Source organism: Erigeron canadensis, chromosome 1 (assembly GCF_010389155.1).
Source record: "Erigeron canadensis isolate Cc75 chromosome 1, C_canadensis_v1, whole genome shotgun sequence".
Classification (NCBI taxonomy): domain Eukaryota; kingdom Viridiplantae; phylum Streptophyta; class Magnoliopsida; order Asterales; family Asteraceae; genus Erigeron; species Erigeron canadensis.
The window spans coordinates 49279533-49301088 of NC_057761.1; the positions used below are offsets into that span (position 1 = coordinate 49279533).

At 30.2% G+C, this 21556-nt stretch overlaps 2 protein-coding genes and 1 non-coding gene across 3 annotated transcripts; all 3 read right to left on the minus strand.

Annotated features, from left to right (window-relative positions):
- Positions 1-287: 287 nt before the first annotated feature.
- On the minus strand, positions 288-1660 carry LOC122594055. Its single transcript, XM_043766536.1, has 2 exons — positions 1558-1660; positions 288-730 (listed from the first exon to the last, which is right to left on the minus strand). The coding sequence occupies exons 1-2, from the start codon at positions 1658-1660 to the stop codon at positions 288-290; spliced, it is 546 nt and encodes a 181-aa protein (XP_043622471.1).
- On the minus strand, positions 1564-1668 carry LOC122586199. The gene has a single exon (XR_006321905.1). It is a non-coding gene; the product is annotated as a U6 spliceosomal RNA (small nuclear RNA).
- A 13940-nt stretch (positions 1669-15608) lies between these two features.
- Positions 15609-18403, minus strand: LOC122581377 (ACT domain-containing protein ACR8-like). The gene is made up of 6 exons (XM_043753604.1): positions 18180-18403; positions 17819-17864; positions 17585-17699; positions 17364-17431; positions 16573-17142; positions 15609-16475 (listed from the first exon to the last, which is right to left on the minus strand). Exons 1-6 carry the CDS (start codon positions 18248-18250, stop codon positions 16005-16007), a joined length of 1341 nt encoding a protein of 446 aa, XP_043609539.1. The 5' UTR covers positions 18251-18403; the 3' UTR covers positions 15609-16004.
- Positions 18404-21556: the final 3153 nt, after the last annotated feature.

A 21556-nucleotide genomic window follows, 5' to 3' on the forward strand; every position in this document is an offset into this window, starting at 1 on the left:
AGAAACGAATACGCCAATAAGGCTACACATCCATCCACAACAACGCCACAAATTAACGTACATAGAAGTAACAATTATATAACAAAATCTCGAAGATCATTATAATTTCCATCAATTGATGATCATACTTGTTAGTTAGTAAAATGCCACAAGTATATTCAAATGTTAAAAAAGTACTTCAAAGAATTGTAAAGATTAAAGTACTTATAACTTCCATAAACCATCTATTGAATAACAAATGCAAACATCTAAGAGTTGAATGGCATGAAAATAGCAAGCTTAGGGTGTCACATGATGGAGCAAGGATCCACCGAAGCACCATTGTAACACGGGTCATTATAATCCTGATATGGATATGAAGGCACATAGGGTGCCGAGGGGAGTGGATTTCGGTGGTCATAGTCGTAAGAAGGACCATAACCAATTCGAGGAGCTGGACCATAATGTGGCAAGCCATGTGGATAATAACGATCATTATTATAATTAGTTTCATAATAAGGCGGCAATGATGACCGATAACCATCTCTATAATAATTATTACCAAAGGTTGGACGACGACCATATGAGCGATAATAATTGTCGTATCTTAGTAGTGGATGTTTGAGCTTAACATTGATGAGCTCCGCATGGCTACCTGAACGCAACACTGCCTTCATTAGTATATTTGGATCTACTTCTCCCGATATTTTGAATACATTTTCTCGACGGTCCCATTCGACATTATAAACTCCTACATAATTAAGTTGATCAAACACATCATATCAAGTTATTATATATAAAGTCTAAGATTCAACACAAACTCAACCTCAGATCAGAGACTAATATCTAGAAATTGACGTATTTTGACTCATCACGAATAAAGAAAACGAAAGCTCACCACGAATGGACCTTAACGTATTTTGACTCATCATCAAACAAGATTCACAATCAGCATGGACTTTAAGACAACATTCCTTCAAAACCAAAACCAATTAAATAAATATAAATTCAAACATCTTCAATTGTATCACATATATGCATAATCAGATGAGTAGGTTAACTTTACCACATCCGCGCATGGTAACGCCATGTTGAAGACAAAAGTACGTACTGATCGATAGTTCTCTAAATCAATTTGAAAGAATAAGAGGCAGACAATTGATACGTGTGTATGTGTATATATATATATATAATATAGCATACGTCTCATTTTTTTAAAATTAAAATAAGAAAGACAATATATATACACATTTCTATTTTTGTGTTAGATATGTCACATAAAATATTAAATATATATGGTAGATCGTTGTTGGTTCTAGAAAAGATTTGGCTACATATCTTAAAGATATATGAAATATTTGAGAATATTACTCTATATTACTTAAGAAATATTCAAGATTAAATGCCCATTTTTATTCTTATAAGAATTTATTATGTGATATTTTAATTTTATTATTTGATTTGATCGATTAAGGATAATACAACTAACAACCGTGTGTACAAACATTATTTTATTGTTATATATATCTACTCCGAATTAATTACGTAATTGATTTACTTAATTATATTCCTTTAAACCTCCATTAATTTTTGGACCATTTCTCGATTTTTGCATATCATCCTTGCGCAGAGGCCATGCTAATCTTCTCTGTATCGTTTCAATATTATCGGATGTCCCCATATGCTTACTCAGATCGTCGGGGTCACGTTATACAACAAAAAAGACACCAGGACCTGAAACCAAGACACCAGGACCTAAAACCAAGACATCTCAGGCACGTTCACAGTGAGATCTCTAAAATTGCTCCTACAATCGGCCACTTATACCGCACCGCTGGCCTTTCCCTTGGAGCCGACTTGCTCCACTAAAAGCAAACATCTTTGGGTGGAGGCTCGAAATGGACAGGATAGCAATAAGGACCCAACTCCAAAAGAGAAACATCACAATAACCACAACGAGCTGCCCAATTTGCAATCTGTATGAAGAATTGACTGATCACTTGTTCCTCCAATGTACCTTCGCATCAACACTTTGGGGGTTCATTACCTCATGGTGTAAACTTCCAGCCATCAAACCATGTAACATCAGAGAACTGTTTGAGACACACAAACACCCGCTATTACATACGGGAAAAAGAAGTCTCATCAACCTCATAATTCTCGCGTACTGCTGGGTGATTTGGAAATGCCGAAATGACTGTGTTTTATCCAATAAGAGACCATCAACCCGGTTTGCAGCAAAGGAAATAAAGACCACAAGCTATCTTTGGCTGACTAACAGATCTTCGAAGCACTGTGTAGATTGGAATACCTGAGGTAGCTTTAACTTCTAGTTTTTATCTCGTTATTGCATAACATTATATAGCCCTGACTGTATGCCTTTTGTCTCTTTTTTTTCTTTCCCGGTAACCATATTGTAAACTCAAAGCATCTCGCTAGTTTACTTGATGATAATGAAGTCGATTGAACGTTCAAAAAAAACCTCCATTAATTAAAAGGGTTTTAAACCGGCTACCATATTTCTCACGTCTTACGAAAGGTTATGTTCTTCAATAATATTTTCTTCTATATACTTACTATAAATGTAAATAATCAAACCCGAATGAAAACACGTTTCCGGTTCAGCCTAATAATGTCGATAATGAACTCAACATGAAAAGAGCAGGACTCAAGTTAATTTAATGATGCGAAGTCAGTCAACAAAACCTGTTTATTTTCTAATTACATCAACATCTTGACCAACTTATAATCAACTAATATGAAACTTATATCATTCCGTTAAGTATAACGAGAAACATGTTAATTGGAGGTTATATATACCTTATGATGTAACCCAAAGCCTAACGCGATAATGATTGAACCGGTTCTTGACGTCGAATAAACTCGCTAGCACTGCTCTTACTCGTAAGTTTACTCGTAGGGTTTTCTATTGTGAGTGTGTTTTAACGGTACCTCAGCCTTTCTCTATTTGACGTAACGATAGAAAGTACCCGTGCGTTGCAGCGGTGAGATGGTGGGGTTATAGATCATATATAGGAGGTGATAAGTCATAAAGTGTGATAGCCAAATGCCTTAGTCGTACGGGCTCCGTCCTCGAATTTAAAAATTCGTTGAAAGTATATCGAATGACCTCTCTAATAAAAGAACATGAAATTTTAAGAACACTCATACAATTTTTATAATTTATCAATATATGGTTTTTGAGATAAAAAATTTTGAATGAATTAGAGTAATAAAATAATTTATAGGGAAGAGAAAAAAAATGAGTGGTTAGAATTTGAGGAGAAAGAGGAAAATGAGTGCTTTAAATTTAAGGGTATATTAGGTAAAGATGTTTAAATTAGTGAATAAAGAAAAAAAGTAATTTAAGTAGTTCAGATCATCTTTTCTTAAAAAAAAAAAAGAGGGTCCTCCTTTATAAGATAATATAGATATAGATATACCTTTTTAAAAACTCTAATAATTTACGATCCCTAAGTTTCACTATATATATATGTATATAATAGTTATATACTAGAAGGTACCCGTGTGTTAAAGCATCAGCATGCACGAGATGATGTAACGGTATTAACTAGTTAATTAACCCGGTTCAACCCGGCCATTTTAACTAAAATATTAAAAGCAAAAAAAATTCTAAAAAATATGTATATAGTTTTTGTTATTTATATATTATAACTCGGTTTGAAAAATAAAATTAACTAACACAATAATTTATTATATGAGTATCTATTGTATTAACAAAACATAAAAAGATGTTTCATGACACTATATAAAAAAAGTTTTAATTTTTTTTATTAATAAAAGAATAGAAATTTAAGATAAACATTTAATGAACATCTATTTTTAAGATATTAATAACTAAATATGACATCATAAACAAAATAATTTTTTTTGAAAATAATTGTAGGCATGCCATATCATAATCTTTTATATAAATAGCATTGTACCCGCGCGATGCGGCGGTGGTCGTGACGACGACGGTGTGGTGGTGGATGCGACGTCGAGTGCCGTAGATAATTCATATAAAAGTAATTGATTTAAAAGGTTAATGGAGATATTTTAAAAAAATAAAGGATTGATAGTGTAATTTAATTATTAATGTTAAGAGAATAGTGTATGTGAAAATATTTTAAAGGGTTGTAGCCTTGTAGGTGTAAATATTACATAGGAGGACATTTTAGACATTTCCCCCATGTAACTTTCAACATGGGAGTATTTTCTTTAATATAGAGTATAGATAGTTTAAGGAGACAATTCTTCTTTATTATATATAAAGATAAAAGATTTAGAAAGTAATATATACTCATATTCTACTAGTTAGGATTTTTATTGTCGTCTTGTCAAGTTTTAGATAATGAAAATGCAAAGAACGCAAATATGATTTGTAGATGAAATGTTATTCATCAGGTCATGGTCATTTATAGTTTTGTTATATGATATGATCATAAACATATATAAAAGGGAGGTGGTGGAGAAGGAGGGCGGCGGCGGAAGGTGATAGAGGTCGATGAGAGTGTGTAATAATTAGAAAGTACGGGGGAAAATAGGGTATATAAGGGTTTTATGTTTAAGTAGGGGTATTTTGGGAAGAAAAAAAAGTGTTGATTTTTAAGAAATCCAATACTCTTTATAAAGGAGTATAGATGATATGATCATAAACATATATAGTAACTTGAAAAAAAAAAAATTCAAATACAAATTTAGGAAAATATATAAGTCTATCCAGTATCAACGTAGAAATTCGTTAATTGTTCATTCAATTTGCTTAACTTTAGTGCCGACCTAATAAAATTCATATCTTTGCATCACATTTTGATCATAACTATACAAAACTTATTATCACGACCAAACGATTCGATGCACCTTGTTTGGAAAGCATGTTTTGACACATACGGGTTCTTTTTCTTTTTGTAGTATATATATAACAAGATATTAACATTAGTATTAATAGTACATTCTGCCCTCCAGGTTTTTATTTTATTTAGAAAAAACCAATCACATTACATAGCGAAGCAAAACTAAGATATCGACCTCATCTCAATTCTAAATTACTAGATTGATATACACGTAATGCAGCGACGGTAATGTGGTTATTAACGTAATAGTAATTTCATTGCGGTTAGAAATGTGATAAATTATTGCGGTAGAATATGAAAGGGGGGAGGAGGAGGCGAATTTTGAGTTAGAGTTTTGCTATTTGTTTCTGCGTGAGGGAGATATAGAGGTTGAATTTTTTTAAGGGCATTTTAGTCTTTTTTCCGAACAACGAGTTAGTAGTTAGTAATTAGCGGTTAGCATTTGAGACACTACAGTGACATTCAATTAGAAACAAAGATTTATTAAAATGATGGTTAAAATGTGTCAATTGTCATTTTAGGTTATTAAAATTAAGGAAGGTAGAGGGGTAATTTTTGTTTTTAATAAAAAGTAGGGGTGTTCATCAAACCGTCAAAACCGGACCAAACCGGGGTACTTTGATTGGTTTGGTCGGATTGAGTTGTTAAAGCCTGGTCTAACGTTTTAATTTTTGAAAAACCGGGTTCTTTGGTCCGGTTACGGTTTGAGCAAAACGTAAACCGTTAAAAACCGGACCAGACCAAAAGATATATATGTATATATATTATATATTTACTTCACATATTTATCAACTTTTACCGAAGATATTTTACTTACATATTTTAGTATTATGCGCAATATATTATCAGGTATTTTAGTTCAGATATATTATAAAAAAAAAAATTTGGTAGATAATTATAAGATATTCTAATAAACATTTATTTATATTATATAAATCTACTTTTTTTTTCATTCTTTCCTATTTTTAGGTTATCCTTTTATTTTTTTCATCTTCATTACTCCACTATTTTCCACTCAAAGATCAAAATTATAAGACTCGAGTCCTTCATCACCTTTAATATTTCATATTATGTGAATATAAAACACAGTATAATTGTAACTTTATTAGTGTTTTTATTAATAATATTAAGATCATAGTGTTCGTGATATTTATTTGAGTAATAAAAGAAAGAAAATATATATATATATATATATATATATATATATACGGAATATATATGCATAAAATTATTTGGGGATAAAAATGAAAAAAAAAATCATGAAACCGTTGAACCGGTCAAACCGGACCGACTTACATGGTTTGGTTCGGTCCGGTTTGACAACACACCTGGTCCAGTTTGGTTTGAAATAAGTTAAAACCGCGAATCCTGGTTTTATTTGAGATTTAGTTAAAACCGGACCAAACCGGACCACGAACACCCTAATAAAAAGTATAGAAAAGATTCAGAAGGAAAAATTAAAAAAATTAAAAAGATGGGATCTTGAAATAGAGTGGACATCACCTCCACTTGCTGTGCGCCTATGTCTAAGGTCATTTAAAAATTGGAAATGCTTCATTACGATTTATTATGGACCCAAGTATTATCTTTGGGCCTTATAAAGACTAAATTTATGACCTTAAAGATTGTTTTTTACTTGGGCCTACAGAAAAATCTAATTATGTGCCCTCTAACACTAGCCTAGAAAGATACGAATATAGAAACTTTATATATATAAACTAGTGTTATAAGGCCGTTGGCTGGGATAACAACAATATATCAAGTTGTATGTGGGTCATAAATTTTAACATATCAATCTTTACCATCAGACTCTGGAAAAATCTAGTTAACCAATACACAATAAATCATAAACACAAGTTTTTGGTAAGATTTACGATAACGAAATGTAAAATTGCAAAAAAAATTTAAAAGCTAAAAACATCGATGGTAAAAAATCCAAGGCATTATAAATCTTGGAAAAAAGAAAAAAATAATTCCTTAAAAATAAAACTTTAATGGTCAAGAAAAAGTTTTAAAATTTTAATAGGTAAAATGTGAAACATTAAAATATTAAAAAGACCTGCACAACCACTAATAAAAATTAAAAAAAAAAAAAAAAAAGAAAAAAAAAACAAGCATGCTGACAAGCTATTAAGACGTGAATATATTTTATAGAGGTTATAATATATGTAATAATATACGTGAAACAAAATTTAGATTAGTATTTGTACAACACACAGTTTTTTATGGTTTTCAAAGCTTTGAAGGATTCTAAGATTTGTGATAAATATGATGTTTTAAACGACTCGGACTCGAGGGGCACCTGTACTTGTCTCAACTACTCTTACATTTTCTAGTTTCTGTCGATAACATTGCTCCCTCTTTGGTGGAAAGGAGAGAACTGTTGATTCTCTTCTTTCAAGTTCTCTTTTTTGTTTATTTTACAACAATTAAACAATATCTAGTAATTCCCGCATAATTAAATAGTTATATATTTATTCCATTAACCCAATCGTGAAAATTCTTAACTTTCTTTGTAACATCGACACGGAAGTAGTGTTTTAGAGTATATATCTGTATACATGCTGTTTTTAAGGATTTACGGTACTTTAATTGTCCTGTTTAAACCAAAACCTCAATCTTAACGAATTACTTGTCCTTTTATTAGAAGACTATAAATGTTTGGTCTTTGTAAATTTCTTCCAATGTACGTTATAAAGATTATATCTCCTTCATTGTATTTATCGATCTCCTTTTTTCGTGCTTATACCATATTGCATCTCTTTATTAGCAAACACTCAAGTAGTTCTATTATCAAAAGGAGCAAATAGCATTTTAACATGTTACAAGAATGATACGGAATTTGTTAATTAAAAAGATATATTTTCTTGGATTTCTGAAAATTTCAACAAGGATATACAGTTTTCAACAATTATCAATAAAGTTGAATATGTATCATCGATTAGAAATTACTATAAAATACTAATATCAAAATTTTAAATTTCAAAACTATGAGGTAAGCAATTAATTATTATTGTTATGACTCAACAATATTTAAGTACTAGCTAATAATCTCGGGTTTAACCCGGGCCCAACTAAAATTTTAAAATAAAAAAAATTTAAAAAAATATATGTAGTTTTTGTAATTGATATATCATAATTTGGTTTGGAGATATTAAGTTGGCTAACATAATATATATGTATGAGTATTTATTGCATTAACAAAACATAAAAAAGAAATTTACAATCAAAAAGTAAGAATTTAAAATAAACATTTAGTAAGCTAGCTATTTATCTTTATATATATTACAATATTAAATATGACATATGACATCATAAATAAATAAAACTTTTTTAAAGAAAAATATAGACTTGTCACATAATACTTTTTCTAAAAATAGTTTTAGAAGACAATTGTTATATAACGATAAAGATTAGGACATATCGAAATGATACATTAATAATTGTTGGTAGATATAATAACGTATGATAACGAAAAAAAATATAATATTATGCAGTAGTCAAAATATGAAATACTCGTAGAAATAGACAAGTCAACGTACCAATTCAGTAGAAAGAAAGGACAAAACATCCTTGAGATGAGATGACAAAACATTTTTCAAGCATCTTGTAGAAATGAGGGTGTTGAGTATCAATGCATGTTTCCTCCAAGCATCTTGTAATGCTTTTCCTTTCCCTACGTTTGCCTATTCAATCTTTTTTTTTTTTTATTCTAACAGCCAAAATTTATTAACAATAAAGAGAAATCTTCGACAAAATACCGAAAGATTACAATTTACAACAAAAGACTTGGACTAATAATCCAAGTAGACCACAAAAAATTAAAAAACTTACGACGTTTAGACATCCAAAGAAAAGATAATGACACAATGTGAGTGAACCTCATACACGCTTGGTCTAGTCGATTTGAAGAACACATTATTCATGTGTTTCCAAATCGACTACCACCATACAAAATAAATAGCTCTCACCACGTCTTTAGCACTTGATGACATAGTAAGAGAAGCAATTAATCCAAGGCTCGATGTCAACTGGTAAATTTTAAGGGATATTGAGCCGCAACCAGGAGTTCATGTGAAGCCTAAGCTCCTCAACAAAACTGCAATCAGCAAACAAATGGGAATTGGAGTGGCTTAAATGATATTGTACTGTATATAGTGATGGAAAACGGACATAGCTTAAATGATAGGAATTGGAGTGGCTGCAAGTTGTATTTAGAACGAGAATTATCGCTCGATAAATATTATTATTTTTATTTTTTTTTCAAATTTATCTTTAATCGTACAAATTAAAATTTTTAATTATATATTTATAATCAGTTAAATATAATAAACTAAAGATCCCCCAATCTATACATAACACATCCTTACTTTTATCCTAAAAACCCAATGGATTCAGAAATGAAGCATCGAGTCATTAGAATTGTCTCAAAACTAATTGCCTAGATCGAATCATGATTGAAACTTAATAATGCAAATAATTAAGATAGAGACTTCATTTAAGCAAGTAAAGTGATACTTTTTGACTCAGATATACATGACATAACCGAGGTATCCTGTACTAGACTACCTTCGAGGTGGTTATAGAAAATATACCTATATTGGTTTTTAAAATGGGCGAATATCTTAAAACATATTGTTGAAAATTCTGAGTAAAACACTTGTCATTATTTTACTAATTACAATACAATAAAAATAAATATACAAAGTAAATGAACAATAACAAGAATATGATGTGAAAACGAATATGAGCATCAAGGGGTTCGAATCCTGCAGAGGATTACAAAACAGAAACAATAACCGTAAGAGGAATCGGGCTTGTGTTTGACACAATTCTCTTAAACAGATTCGTCGTCTGTTCCCAGGGTACATCGGCTCAAAGCAGAGTACTGCCGGACTTAAACACTTGCCTGAAAAATGAACGGAATACGGGGATGGGATGTTATTTCAGAGAATTGTAGTGGGTTTTCTATGTGTGTATTTTTCTCATATATCTCATATCCATCCAAGATCATGGTATGATCGTTATTTATACACCAAAATGAAATTGAAGTTTCATCATGATCATAAAGATCATTAAACAACAAATTGAACGTAAATGGTGGTAAATAATACGTTATGGAATGAAGCTAACTGAATTCCAATTCCAATTATTGTATTCATTTATGAATATACATAAATGATACGTTATGAAATACGTATAATTGAATTTCACTTTCAATTTGAACTTGTTTATGATATACATAAATAATATGTTATGGAGTTTTACTTCCAATTTTAGAATTAATACACTACTTTGAGATTAACATCTCATTCACCTAACCCAATTTGGACATGTCTTAGTTTATTATATAGTTTTGGCCAGAGATTACACACCCACTAAAAAGTTCTCAATATATGTCATTTAATCATATATATATCGATGTCCAAAGTTAGAAAAATACTCACTTTTTCCAACACATATTTTATCCGGCACTTGCTTTCACATGAAGAAGTATAATTATAAAGATATAATTCAAATCTTGATTGCGTAATACGGAGTACGATGAATGAGTGATACAACTGATATTACCCAAGAAATAAAATGAAACGATTACTTCTTGGCTTTAACTTGCTAACTTGTGTCAACCAATTCTTCCATTTAAAAGAAAACAATGAAATTAAATAACCTGACTAGACAATATTGAGATAACCTTGCACATTCCAACAATTATTAATTTTTTTTACCTTGGTTAGAAGACACGCAAAGATCCAAGCCTAATTGCAGGTTAGTAGAGTTGCTTTGTTGGAGTTGTGTCAATGTTGTAAAATTTGACGAGCATGGTACCCGCGTGTTGCGGCTGATACCATGAACAGGGTTTTTCATGTCAAGATTACCTTGTTTTTGACTCTTGATTTTTTGTCAATTTATCTATTACTTTCTTAATTGTTTGTCAAATAAATAGAAGAGTGTCTGCCAAAGAAAGAGAGTTATAGAATATGGAAGAGTTGGGGTAGAGAATAATGGGTGTGTATAAACAAATAAGTAAATTCGCATGTCTCAAAAATTATAAACTTTCAACACCACACAATAATTTTTATAAAGGAGTATAGATATTGTTCACATTAACATTAATAAATTAGTATAATGTTAATAAATTAGTATAATGTTAATAGTTATGGAGTATGATGTTTCCAACAGACTAAAGATAAGGGCTAATTACCATTATTATTTGTGACATATATATAATCAAAACCCATCTTATCCATTTTTCGCGTGACAATAAAGCAAATGGCAAATCGTAATATCAAAGAAATTGTTAGAAAAGACATCCAAAAAGAGGGTGTTAGGAAAATTGGGCCTTTTTCCTTGGTTGGGTTTGTATGAGTTGTCAATATTCCCTTTTAGAGTTTTAGCACATTTTAAAGGGCTTTTGTACTTATCTTTCGTTTATTTATTTAACCAATGTATATGTAGATTATAATAGTACAAACATGATATTAAATATTCTCTAATATTTGCTTTTCACTAATAATAATAATATAAAGTTATTGGCTTATTCCATAACTTCTTTTTTTTTTAATCGCAAAGGGAAAAGAAAATATGCAGGCCATTGTAAGATTCCCACAAACAAATACTAAATTGATCTGCACAAGGAGCCAAAGTAGCCCTTTTTAGTTTGTTGTATCTTTTGGTCAAATGCTGTGCTTTCCTTTTCATGGTCAACAAGACGGTTAGTGTTTAGGAAAATGACAATTGTGATTAATTTGGTTTAATGGTGTTTAGACAAATGATAATTGTGATTAATTTATCAACATGTTTAAAAATCTGGTGCTGGTGTACGTAGTGGTGTTGATACATAACAAAAAAAAAAAATTGAAGATCAAGAAAATTAGTGAATCTATATGTCGAGGCCAGATTTTTGAGCATGTTTTAGATCTATCAAGCTAGTCGTATACTCGTATATATTATTACTCTTGTGTTTTATGTTTGATTTTTATAAAGTCTATGGTAGTTGATGTTTAAATAATAAATCCTATTTGTTGGGTTTTATAACTAATTATCACAACAAATCACAAAGCACGCAACGGAAGACAAAATCTATATAGTTTAACTAATTAACCAAAGAATAGAATTTGTACCTTATTATGGAGAGATTGAAGATGAGAACAACGTTTAACTTAACCTCTCTATGATTGCACACTCAACGGTGGAACGTATGTATGCTAGTACTTGATCACGAACAACCCTTTGTTTAAACCCGAAAACCTAGCTAACCCGAAAACCCTTTTTCCTAGCTATGTAAACCGAAAATCAAAACCCTTTTGGGGTTGATTTCGGCCGAGAGAGAGAAAGGAAAAGAGAAGAGAGAAAACCCTTTGGATTTAATTGTGTGAAAAACAAATAAACATAAGTTTGTATTTATAGGATTAGGAAACTTAATGACCAAGTCTTGAGGGTTTTTAAGCCCTAGTCGACCGGGGCCCTATAGAACATTCTAGAGGGGTTTCCTAATTGTTTCATAATTCCAACTCTTCTCCGTTAAGTCCGTTAATTAAGTACCATTAACTTTTAACTCTTTTAACGAACCTCCGTTAGTTTTTCGTGATCAAATTAATCAATAAATTACATTTAATATATTAATTAATTTATAGTTACATTCACATTGAGGTGTGACCCATAGGCTTAAATACTTTTCGGACATACGTTCATTTTACGTGATTATATTCCAACACTATTATCACTAGAAGAAAGACGTTATATCCCATAAAAAACAACATTTTATTCATAATTAAACTATGTCAAGCCACAAGACCTTTGGCTGATACCCTGTGTACAATTGCTCGATACTTCAAAGTATAGTTTGTGTGACTAGTTTTGTTTTACAAGGATGGTGATTATTTATAAAGATAATGACAATCATTGTATGTAATCATATTAAATGGACTTTGTTGTACACTTATGCATTTTGTTTTATCTCCTACGACGCTCATCAGTTGACGTTAACTGATCTCCAACGTCTTGACCAATTTTTGGATTTAAGTTTTTAGCACAAAAGTACTTGTATTTATTTAGGTAATATAATCGATATTTGACCTTTGTTATTCCGTGTACAAGATCACAAAGTCACATCTTAAGTTGTTAAAGATATACAAAATAAACAACACTATATATACCTATATGGGTCATTATATACTAAACTTTTTTGAGATGTTATTAGAAGAATAGAAGGATATATACATCTTGTTTTTCTTTTATTGAGCCATGAACAATGATGCCATGTTCTGAGTACTTAACTTCATCACTTCTTATTTTTGACGAATATCAAGTTTTTGAAGTCGTTGTTAGAATACGAGCACCAGTCTTAAGACATGTTTTTCAATGAATTTGAGATTGTTAGATTTATAATTGTAGACATGTTTTTCAATGAATTTGAGATTGTTAGATTTATAATTGTAGCCATACAAATTATTGCAAGTAATATATATATATATATATATATTTTCAAAACAGCAAGTTAATAATTATCATTCGAGATAGCACACATTAAGCTAATTGACAATATTATCTATTATATGTGTCTCCGCACAATGTCACAAAGTTTTAACATCCCTTCATTCCATTTATTGTACGTACATTATTGCTCAAGCAATTGTCACCAGAAAACGGCTTTTGGCGACGTCTAATGTCGTCTAATGGTAGCTAGTTTGACTTTGGAAATGAAAAAAGCACATTATTTTGTCGTTTACGTTAGCAACCCTTTAGCGACGACATCATTTCGTCACTGAGAGCCTTCCTCACCAAAACTCAATTTTCTAGCTTGTAGTGTGTTTCTTTAAATAGAAGATTTGACCATATCAAAGAGTTTGATAAGCTTTTGTTTCTTGTTTTAATTCTAGTAAGTGAGGTTTATATCAGCAAATGAAACCTTTGATCGTGCAGTGTAGATAATAGTCTTTGCATGCCTCTTTGGTACCACCCTAAGAAGTTGAGATTGGGTTAGAACCAGCAATTTAATTCTAAGCAAAGTATTCCCGCGTGACACCACAAAATACTTACGATGGCATATTGATATCACTTGATTCAAAGGCCACTTTTCACTGGTTATTCACTTATATGTTTAATTCTAACGAGTTGTAATAATAATAAATAAAACTTATCTTATTTTTAAGTAATGTATAATATTAATCTAATTTATATTATTTTGAAGAATAAGAGGATTTTTTTTTAATTTACTTATTTAAAGGTAAACTTTATATTGGTAATGATTTGAATTATAGTAGTAATCCCGTGTCCATGACACTTTTTTATATGTATATTTCTTACATTTTTATCTATGCTAGACTTATAGTCGCGCAACAGTGAGGTAGTGATGGCGGAGGTGGTGGTGACGGTGGTGGGGGCGGCAATTGGGACGGTGATGTGGCGACGATGGTGGTGAATGTAAAAGTAGTTGATGTTAAATGTGGTATTATAATTATTTTAAGAGTTGAGGGGCATACTTTATATTATTTCATTAATGGTATTATAAGGTATATTAGATTAAAATGTTTAAATTAGTGAATAAATGATAATGGTATTTTTGGTCTTTCAAAGTTAGAAAGTTTAAGGAAGAAAAAGTTGATTTGTTTTATTAGATGGTATAGATTATCGAACCTTTAACTAATATATTAAGATTAATAATATTATTAATCTTGTATGCGGTTCATTTTATAATTTTTGACGAAATATACTTATCAGCCTCGATTACAACTGGACATTATACATTTTGTTCCGTTAAGTAAATGTCCATTGGTCAATGACATAAGAATGTTTAGTAATCGGAAAAGGAGAGGGTGGAAAGAAACAAAAAACAAGAGTCGTGGGTATGAAAAGAAGAGTTGAAAGCAAAGCAGTGGATCGCCAGCTAAGATATCCGCCGTGTCCTCCGCACTTGGCGCCACCCCCATGCACGTTTTATACTTTTCTTTACTTTCTCCCATTTCACATCCCTCACCCCTTTATTTATTCCTGTCTATTTTTAGTTTTGTTATTTTTTAATTCATATTAAAATATTGTCATTGCTGTTATTAATTATTGTAAAGAAAATTTTCCGTACAATACTTTACCGCACATTAGTTATCATTTTACAACGAAAATTTTATCGACTAGTAACATTTGTATAGAATGTTTAAAGTGGCAACGCAACTTGTTGTTTGTTTGTCTTTTATTTCTATGTAATTGACTTACTATAACAATTGAAATACCAGGTAAAAAATTTGCAAGTAGACATGCCAAAGGAAAAAGAAAAAAAATTGTATTTATGCTATATATAAAATCTTAGGTAATACATATAACAATTACATGATAGGAAAATCTAAATGTTGATTTAAATACAATAACAAAACTAAAAAAGTTTAATCAACATTTTCATAGGACTATCCTTTTTTATGCTAATCATTCTCATCAGTTATATATCTGCAAGTCGTTTAGAAAAGGTGAAAATCTTTCCAAATGATTTCAAACGATCCCAATTGGCAAATAAGTTGGTTATGTAATATCCAAAGTAGTCCAAAAATATGCTTAAAATTGTTGTTTTTTCTTATGCTTTTGAGTTGATTTTAAAGGGGGGAAAGAATATGATTAGTTGTCATTTGAGCGGCAAATTATATGGACTATGTAATAAAACTGACAATACCAATGTTCAAATTTTATATCTATTATAAGTTGTTGATGTGAACTAGCCAAAAAGATATACCATAATTCAAGATATAATTGAATAATACTTTAAAGTCAAAAACAAAAATACTAAAATAGAGATCAATCATCAACACAATATACCTTAAATGAATTTATGTACATAGAATTCCTAAATAGATATAAGAACCAAACCTCCCAATAACAAAATAAATCCAATCCACCTCTAAAATTTAATTCCATAGTAAATAGCTACCCAAAATATATAAGAAAATAGTAGGAGTGGACCTCCTCTTTACCATACCAAAACCTAATTTAGTACCAAAACCTAATTTAGTAATGTGTATGCCTCTAAATGTATCTACCAAACCAACTACTTCAACCACTTTCTTTCATACTTTTATGTACAAATCCATTTCTTCAAGCAAACCATGAATTCCCTATTCTTATCTTTCAAAGGTGAAACCTTCGATGGATGAGTTACAACCTTCCAATGCATGTGAAAGACCCCCTTCAAGAGAATGATTTGATCAATCCCATATTGTATAGATTTCTCCTTAATAAGCTACCTAGTGAAAACAAAACTGCAGCACCAAGACTACTTGTGTTTTGTTCATTACTATTTCCCTTTTGATGATACATCAAAGGTAGCTCCTTAACTCTTAAATAAGTTGACCCGATTCTTTGAACGACAGAATCTATAACCTTTGGATCCACCCGGTTTCCCATTGCATCCGTCACGTAAAAAAGATTTAAGGCCATACCCATTGTAGTTGATATTTCAGCTTGTGTCACATTCATCGCGTTTTCCCTAAACGTTCTTGTCACTTCAGCTAATAGCCCTGGTTTATCGGGTTTTAGTAGTTCAAGCATAACACCCTCGGATGCTCTTCTTTCAATTGCAGCTCTTAAACACATAATTACTCGTTGCTTTTCCGCTTCTGAACTAATTGGGGTTCCATCTATATGCCTAATAAAGAATTCCTGAAATCACAAAAACAGAACAAATTAAGCATCAAGAACATGGATATAAATGAATAAACTCAACATTAACTAAATCATATGAGTCCAAAATTCATACCAGATATGCATTGTTTTCTGCAGTATTGATAGTGGCATGGAACACAACATATTGCATATCGGTCAAAGTACACACGACATCAAACAAAAGCTTCGGTCGATCCTTGACCTGAATGTTAACAACCGAGTACTCTTTTTCCAAACAATTTTGAACAGATACCAAAGGGGAACAACGCCCACTCGTCTTTATGATCGGCGTTCTGTCATAATCACGGTCTGCAAACATCATTTGGTGAAGTCTTCTTTCCGTATGAGTAACAGCCAACGAAACAGACGTTTTAGCACTTCTTATATCATTATCCCCTTTTAATACATTCCTTAACCGGGCCTCAATTCTGTCTATTTTTTGTGCGTCTTCAATCGGTGAGCCTGAATCACAATCTTTTAAATGAATTAAAGCCGCGATTCTGCCATTGTGTGTCCATACTTTGGATTCAACCACATCACAGTTGAGATGGGATAAAACCGCGAAAACTTCTGATAAAAGACCGACTCTATCTGTCCCGGTTAGTTCTAATGCTGTCATTCCATCTATTGACTTTGATCTTCTACTGTGAATAGTTCCCAGTGACTGTAATGTAATAAACAAACCTAATTCAGCATTTCTTAAGACTAAAACCACAATTTCGTTTACACCAAAATTAACGACTACATTTCTATTTTAATGAGTATATCTAAATACATTATGGGTAAAAACTATCAATTTTCTCCATTTATTACTACACATATCTTAAATGTTGGGTTCTATGTATGAACAGACAGTAAATAATGAGTATTGAAATTATTATTTACCTGTTGAATGCAATTGATGATGCTATCATCTGTTAATTTGCTGCCATCCAAATTTGTGACATGAAAGACTGTAGATAATTATGAGATTCGACCATATATTAGTAAAGTTACAAACAAGAAAATCAATCAAAATAATTAAAATGGGTATTATAAAGTAATCATTTTTTAAAAAACAAAATTAAATGGTAAAAGTAAATAAATTAGGTGAAGAATAGTAGTACCATCCATGTTCCACCTTCCATCAGAAGAAACATAGCCTTTTTTAATAGAAAGGTTTAGATCTGTAAGCACTTGAACTGCTTCAAGAAGAATTCCATCTTTTCTTGCACTATCAATCTAAATTCATCAAAAACAAACTTTTATTAATTATTTATTTAATTAAAAAAAATGTTATTATCAAAATTCAAAGAATTAGGTCAACAAACATTGACCAAAAAAAAGGGAAAAAACCTAACCATGATTCTAGTTGCATCTACACAACCAGCATTATCAATCATGACCCTGTCAAAGAAAATAGAAATTGGTCAACAAAGTCAACAAGTGTGAAATGAAATTCAAAATTAAAGAAAATTAAATTAGTCAAAACTAGACTACCAATGAAACTTCTGGAAGATGTAATAAGAATCAAACCAAGAATCTAATTTTGGTTTTTAAGGAATTTGGTCGGAAAATAAAAAACACAAACATCAAAAACCTTAAAATTTTCATGTTGGAGCTAAGTATAAGTACTTACAATTTATTTAATTTTTGACATCATTGAGATATATATGTAGATACATAAAAAATCATATAAGTTAAAAAAATTAAAGAACTTACCCAGGAGTGTTCATACGAACAACAAGTTTTTCATATTCTTCTAAAAATGGTATTCGATCCATTTGCATCATCTTTAAGCAAAAGTGTACAAAGTGGTAATTGAATAAAGAAACAACGAATAGAGAGCACAAATTTGAGAAATTTGTTGTATTGATGTATGAAAGAATGGGGGGGATTTATATGTATATTTGTGTTGTTCTGTGTTTTAGAATTTTTTCTCTCACTAGAATTAGGAAAATGAGAAGGAGTGGAAGCACGCTTTGCGGTTAATTGTCTCCCTTTGTGTGTCTACGTGTATTTATATTGAAAGTAATATGGTGTTTGTTTTTTAATTATAAAATGGGGAGGAAATTTTCAAATAGGAAAGACCGCATGCACATTAATTTATTCGGAAATAGATTACTAAATTAGTTTCTAGACGGAAAATCAGATAAGCAACATATTTAAACCAGCTATTAAGCTAATTGTATTACTATTTTTTTTATTTTTTTTTTTTGAGATTTTTTTTTCTTTTTTTATTTTTTTATAGATTTTGCTAGTAGAACCCTAAACATAATAAGTATCAATAAAAAAAATAGTATCTCACATTTAAAGAAATTCCCGCATTTAAATTTAACAAATTATATGATTTTTTATGTACGATAATAATAACCAATAAGTATAAGAAAGCTTTTTGATTTGTAAAACTAATCTACATTGTTTCTTATGGTGTACCATTTTGTTTTGTTATACAAATCTTATATAGTCCGAACCACTTGCACGAAAGACACAAGGATCGGAAGTGCTTATATTAATTGAATAATTAAATATCGACATAAATCCTTTCCAAGGATATTCACAAGAGGTGAATAGATATCCATACCATTCTCCTACAAGGATTATTCCTTTAAGAAATGTAAATCGGATAAACATGGTAAATAAATATCGATTCGAAGAAAAAAAAGACAAACCTTAATGTTCTCCTTCAAGAAACTCTCTCTTATAAAAAGAGAGGGAATTCTCCCTCATATGCACGATCACAATCGGTAGAAAATCCTAAATACATATTCTTTTGGCGTCAAACTACATTCGAGAAATCGCCAATAAACCTTAAACCCTTTTTCTATTTTCCTTACAGAAGTTTCCTCGTTCACAAAGTACTAGACGCGGTTTGATGCACAATCAATTTAAATTAAAATTTAAATGTACCCTTGATTTTTTTTTTCTTCAAAAAGTTACGCTTACTATAGTTATAAGTTGGTTAATAACAATTATAGCTTTTACTGTTGGTTAGTACGTTGTTAATTATTATTAGTTTGTTAGTTGTTAATTATTAAAGCATAAAAGGATTAGCAGTAGTATCGTTTTCTTTCGTTGTGGAAATATAATATAATATCATATCATATCATATGTTCATATATAAATATAAATTTTATTTGCTTATAGTTAAATTCATATGGAAAAAGGGAAGAGTTTATTATTCGTAGCTTTTTAAATTTAGACATATTAAATTGTTTTATAAGGAGTTAACAATATTTCTAAAAGACAATTGTTTTTATATTAAATGAATTACTGTACGTATAAGTTATTCATAACTCTGTAAAGATATTTTTATCAAATAAAATAAGTATATATTTTTCTCAAAAATGGCTCTTGCGAAAATGGTTATTTTATGTTTAATGTAAAGATATATAAGTTACTAGCAATTAATAAGTATATACACTCGAATATTGCATGGTATACTACATATATATTTTATTTCCTATTATAATTAGCATTTATTTTTAATTAATAAAAGATTTCGTTTCAATTTGGAAAAATTTTCTTCACTCGGATCATGGGTAAGTGCCCGGGATGGACGAGTGCCCGAAATTCAAACATCCTTTTTTCAATTTCTTAATTTGCAAACAATTCAACGTGACGTGTCATATAGATTGATGCCATGTAGGACCGATTTGGGGCCTACTCGTGCCCTTTGCTTGCCTTAAACTTCAAACAAAGGGGTGCATTTCACATGAAGCAACTGTAGGGGATTGCCACGTGGAAAATATACAAAAATTCGAAGCTAATTAAATTGCTTAAAAAATAATAATGATGTAGGGGGTTGCCGACTATATAATTATGACCACACTTGACAACCACCGTCTCTTAATTGGCTTTTTCATTGTCTAAGATTAACGCCGGTTTTATTGTTTCTACTTTTTTTAAAAAGTTGTTTTTAAGTGGTATTTTCATTATTATATTAACAAAGTATCCTTGTATTTATGTTTATCAACAAAGTTTCCTTGTATTTATGTTTGGAAAATAGGTGCTGGCCATTTGATTTAAAAAAATATATCAAGAGAATTAAGTACATGTTTTGGAATATTCTATTTTTGGTGTACGTATTTACTAGCATCTGAATTCACCAACTTGGGATAAGTAATTTCTATTTTTAGCTTATTCAGATTATGTTATATACGTTTGGTGATTAATTAAATGTTTGTAATATATTTTCATCTAAATATATGGAATTTTAGTTCAATGCAATGTACATTTTATGAAAGTTCATATGAAATGGATAACATCTAATAAAATTAAATATGGTTTCCATATTCCATTGCCTAGTATGTATATTGGTGATGATCACCAAGTCGAACTCAACAAACTGACAGCACTATTTTACCATTGTTGACAACTCAGTTTATACTCAACTAAGGTTTATGTACCGGAAAAACCTATTAAAAATAATTAGTAAATAGTAATTATATACCATAAGAGGTGTTTGGTATAATGAAATCATAAAGAATGAAGATAGTAGTAATAATAGAATTAGTGTTTAGAAAGCAAATTGATTATGTCGTTTGATACAAATAGAAAATATATATAACAAAAGTATAAAGTTTTGATTAATAATTAAAATTTACACATATAACATCTAAAAAAAACATTCTCACTCACACTTTACAATTTATAGAAAATGAAAATCATACTCTCACTTATACATTCTCCGATTCAATACAAAAGAAGTTTTTCTTTTTCATTCCATCGTACCAAACACTTCCTTAAAATAAGCACGTGAAATAACTAGGTGTGAAACTCAAAGTAATTTCATGGCTTTATGCCCGGTCTTATTTCATGTTATTCTCTATTTTCAAATTTTTCATTTTTTAGTTTACTTTTTTTAACTTTAACTATATTTTTTTTTATTTATTTTACATAGCAATTATAAATATAGAATTTCCTTATTTCAATAACTTTTTTTTAAAAACTGTGAGAACTCCTAAATTATATGTTAAATCATATGTTTTAAAATTTATTCACATGTAAAACGTTATAAAAATATAAATTTCTTTTCAAAACATTTAAAATAACATTTTGTGAACTTGTAAATGAATTCGTTCACATTTTCATTTACA

Excerpts from the sequence above, each read along its gene's own strand:
- LOC122594055 (XM_043766536.1), bottom strand. The coding sequence starts at position 1,660 with ATGGGGACATCCGATAATATTGAAACGATACAGAGAAGATTAGCATGG. Across the intron at positions 731-1,557 it reads TGGTCCAAAAATTAATGGAG|GAGTTTATAATGTCGAATGG; the intron begins GTTTAAAGGAAT and ends TTAATTATGTAG.
- LOC122581377 (XM_043753604.1), bottom strand. The coding sequence starts at position 18,250 with ATGATGCAAATGGATCGAATACCATTTTTAGAAGAATATGAAAAACTT. Across the intron at positions 17,432-17,584 it reads TGGAAGGTGGAACATGGATG|TCTTTCATGTCACAAATTTG; the intron begins GTACTACTATTC and ends AATTATCTACAG. Across the intron at positions 16,476-16,572 it reads CAGAAAACAATGCATATCTG|GAATTCTTTATTAGGCATAT; the intron begins GTATGAATTTTG and ends TTGTGATTTCAG.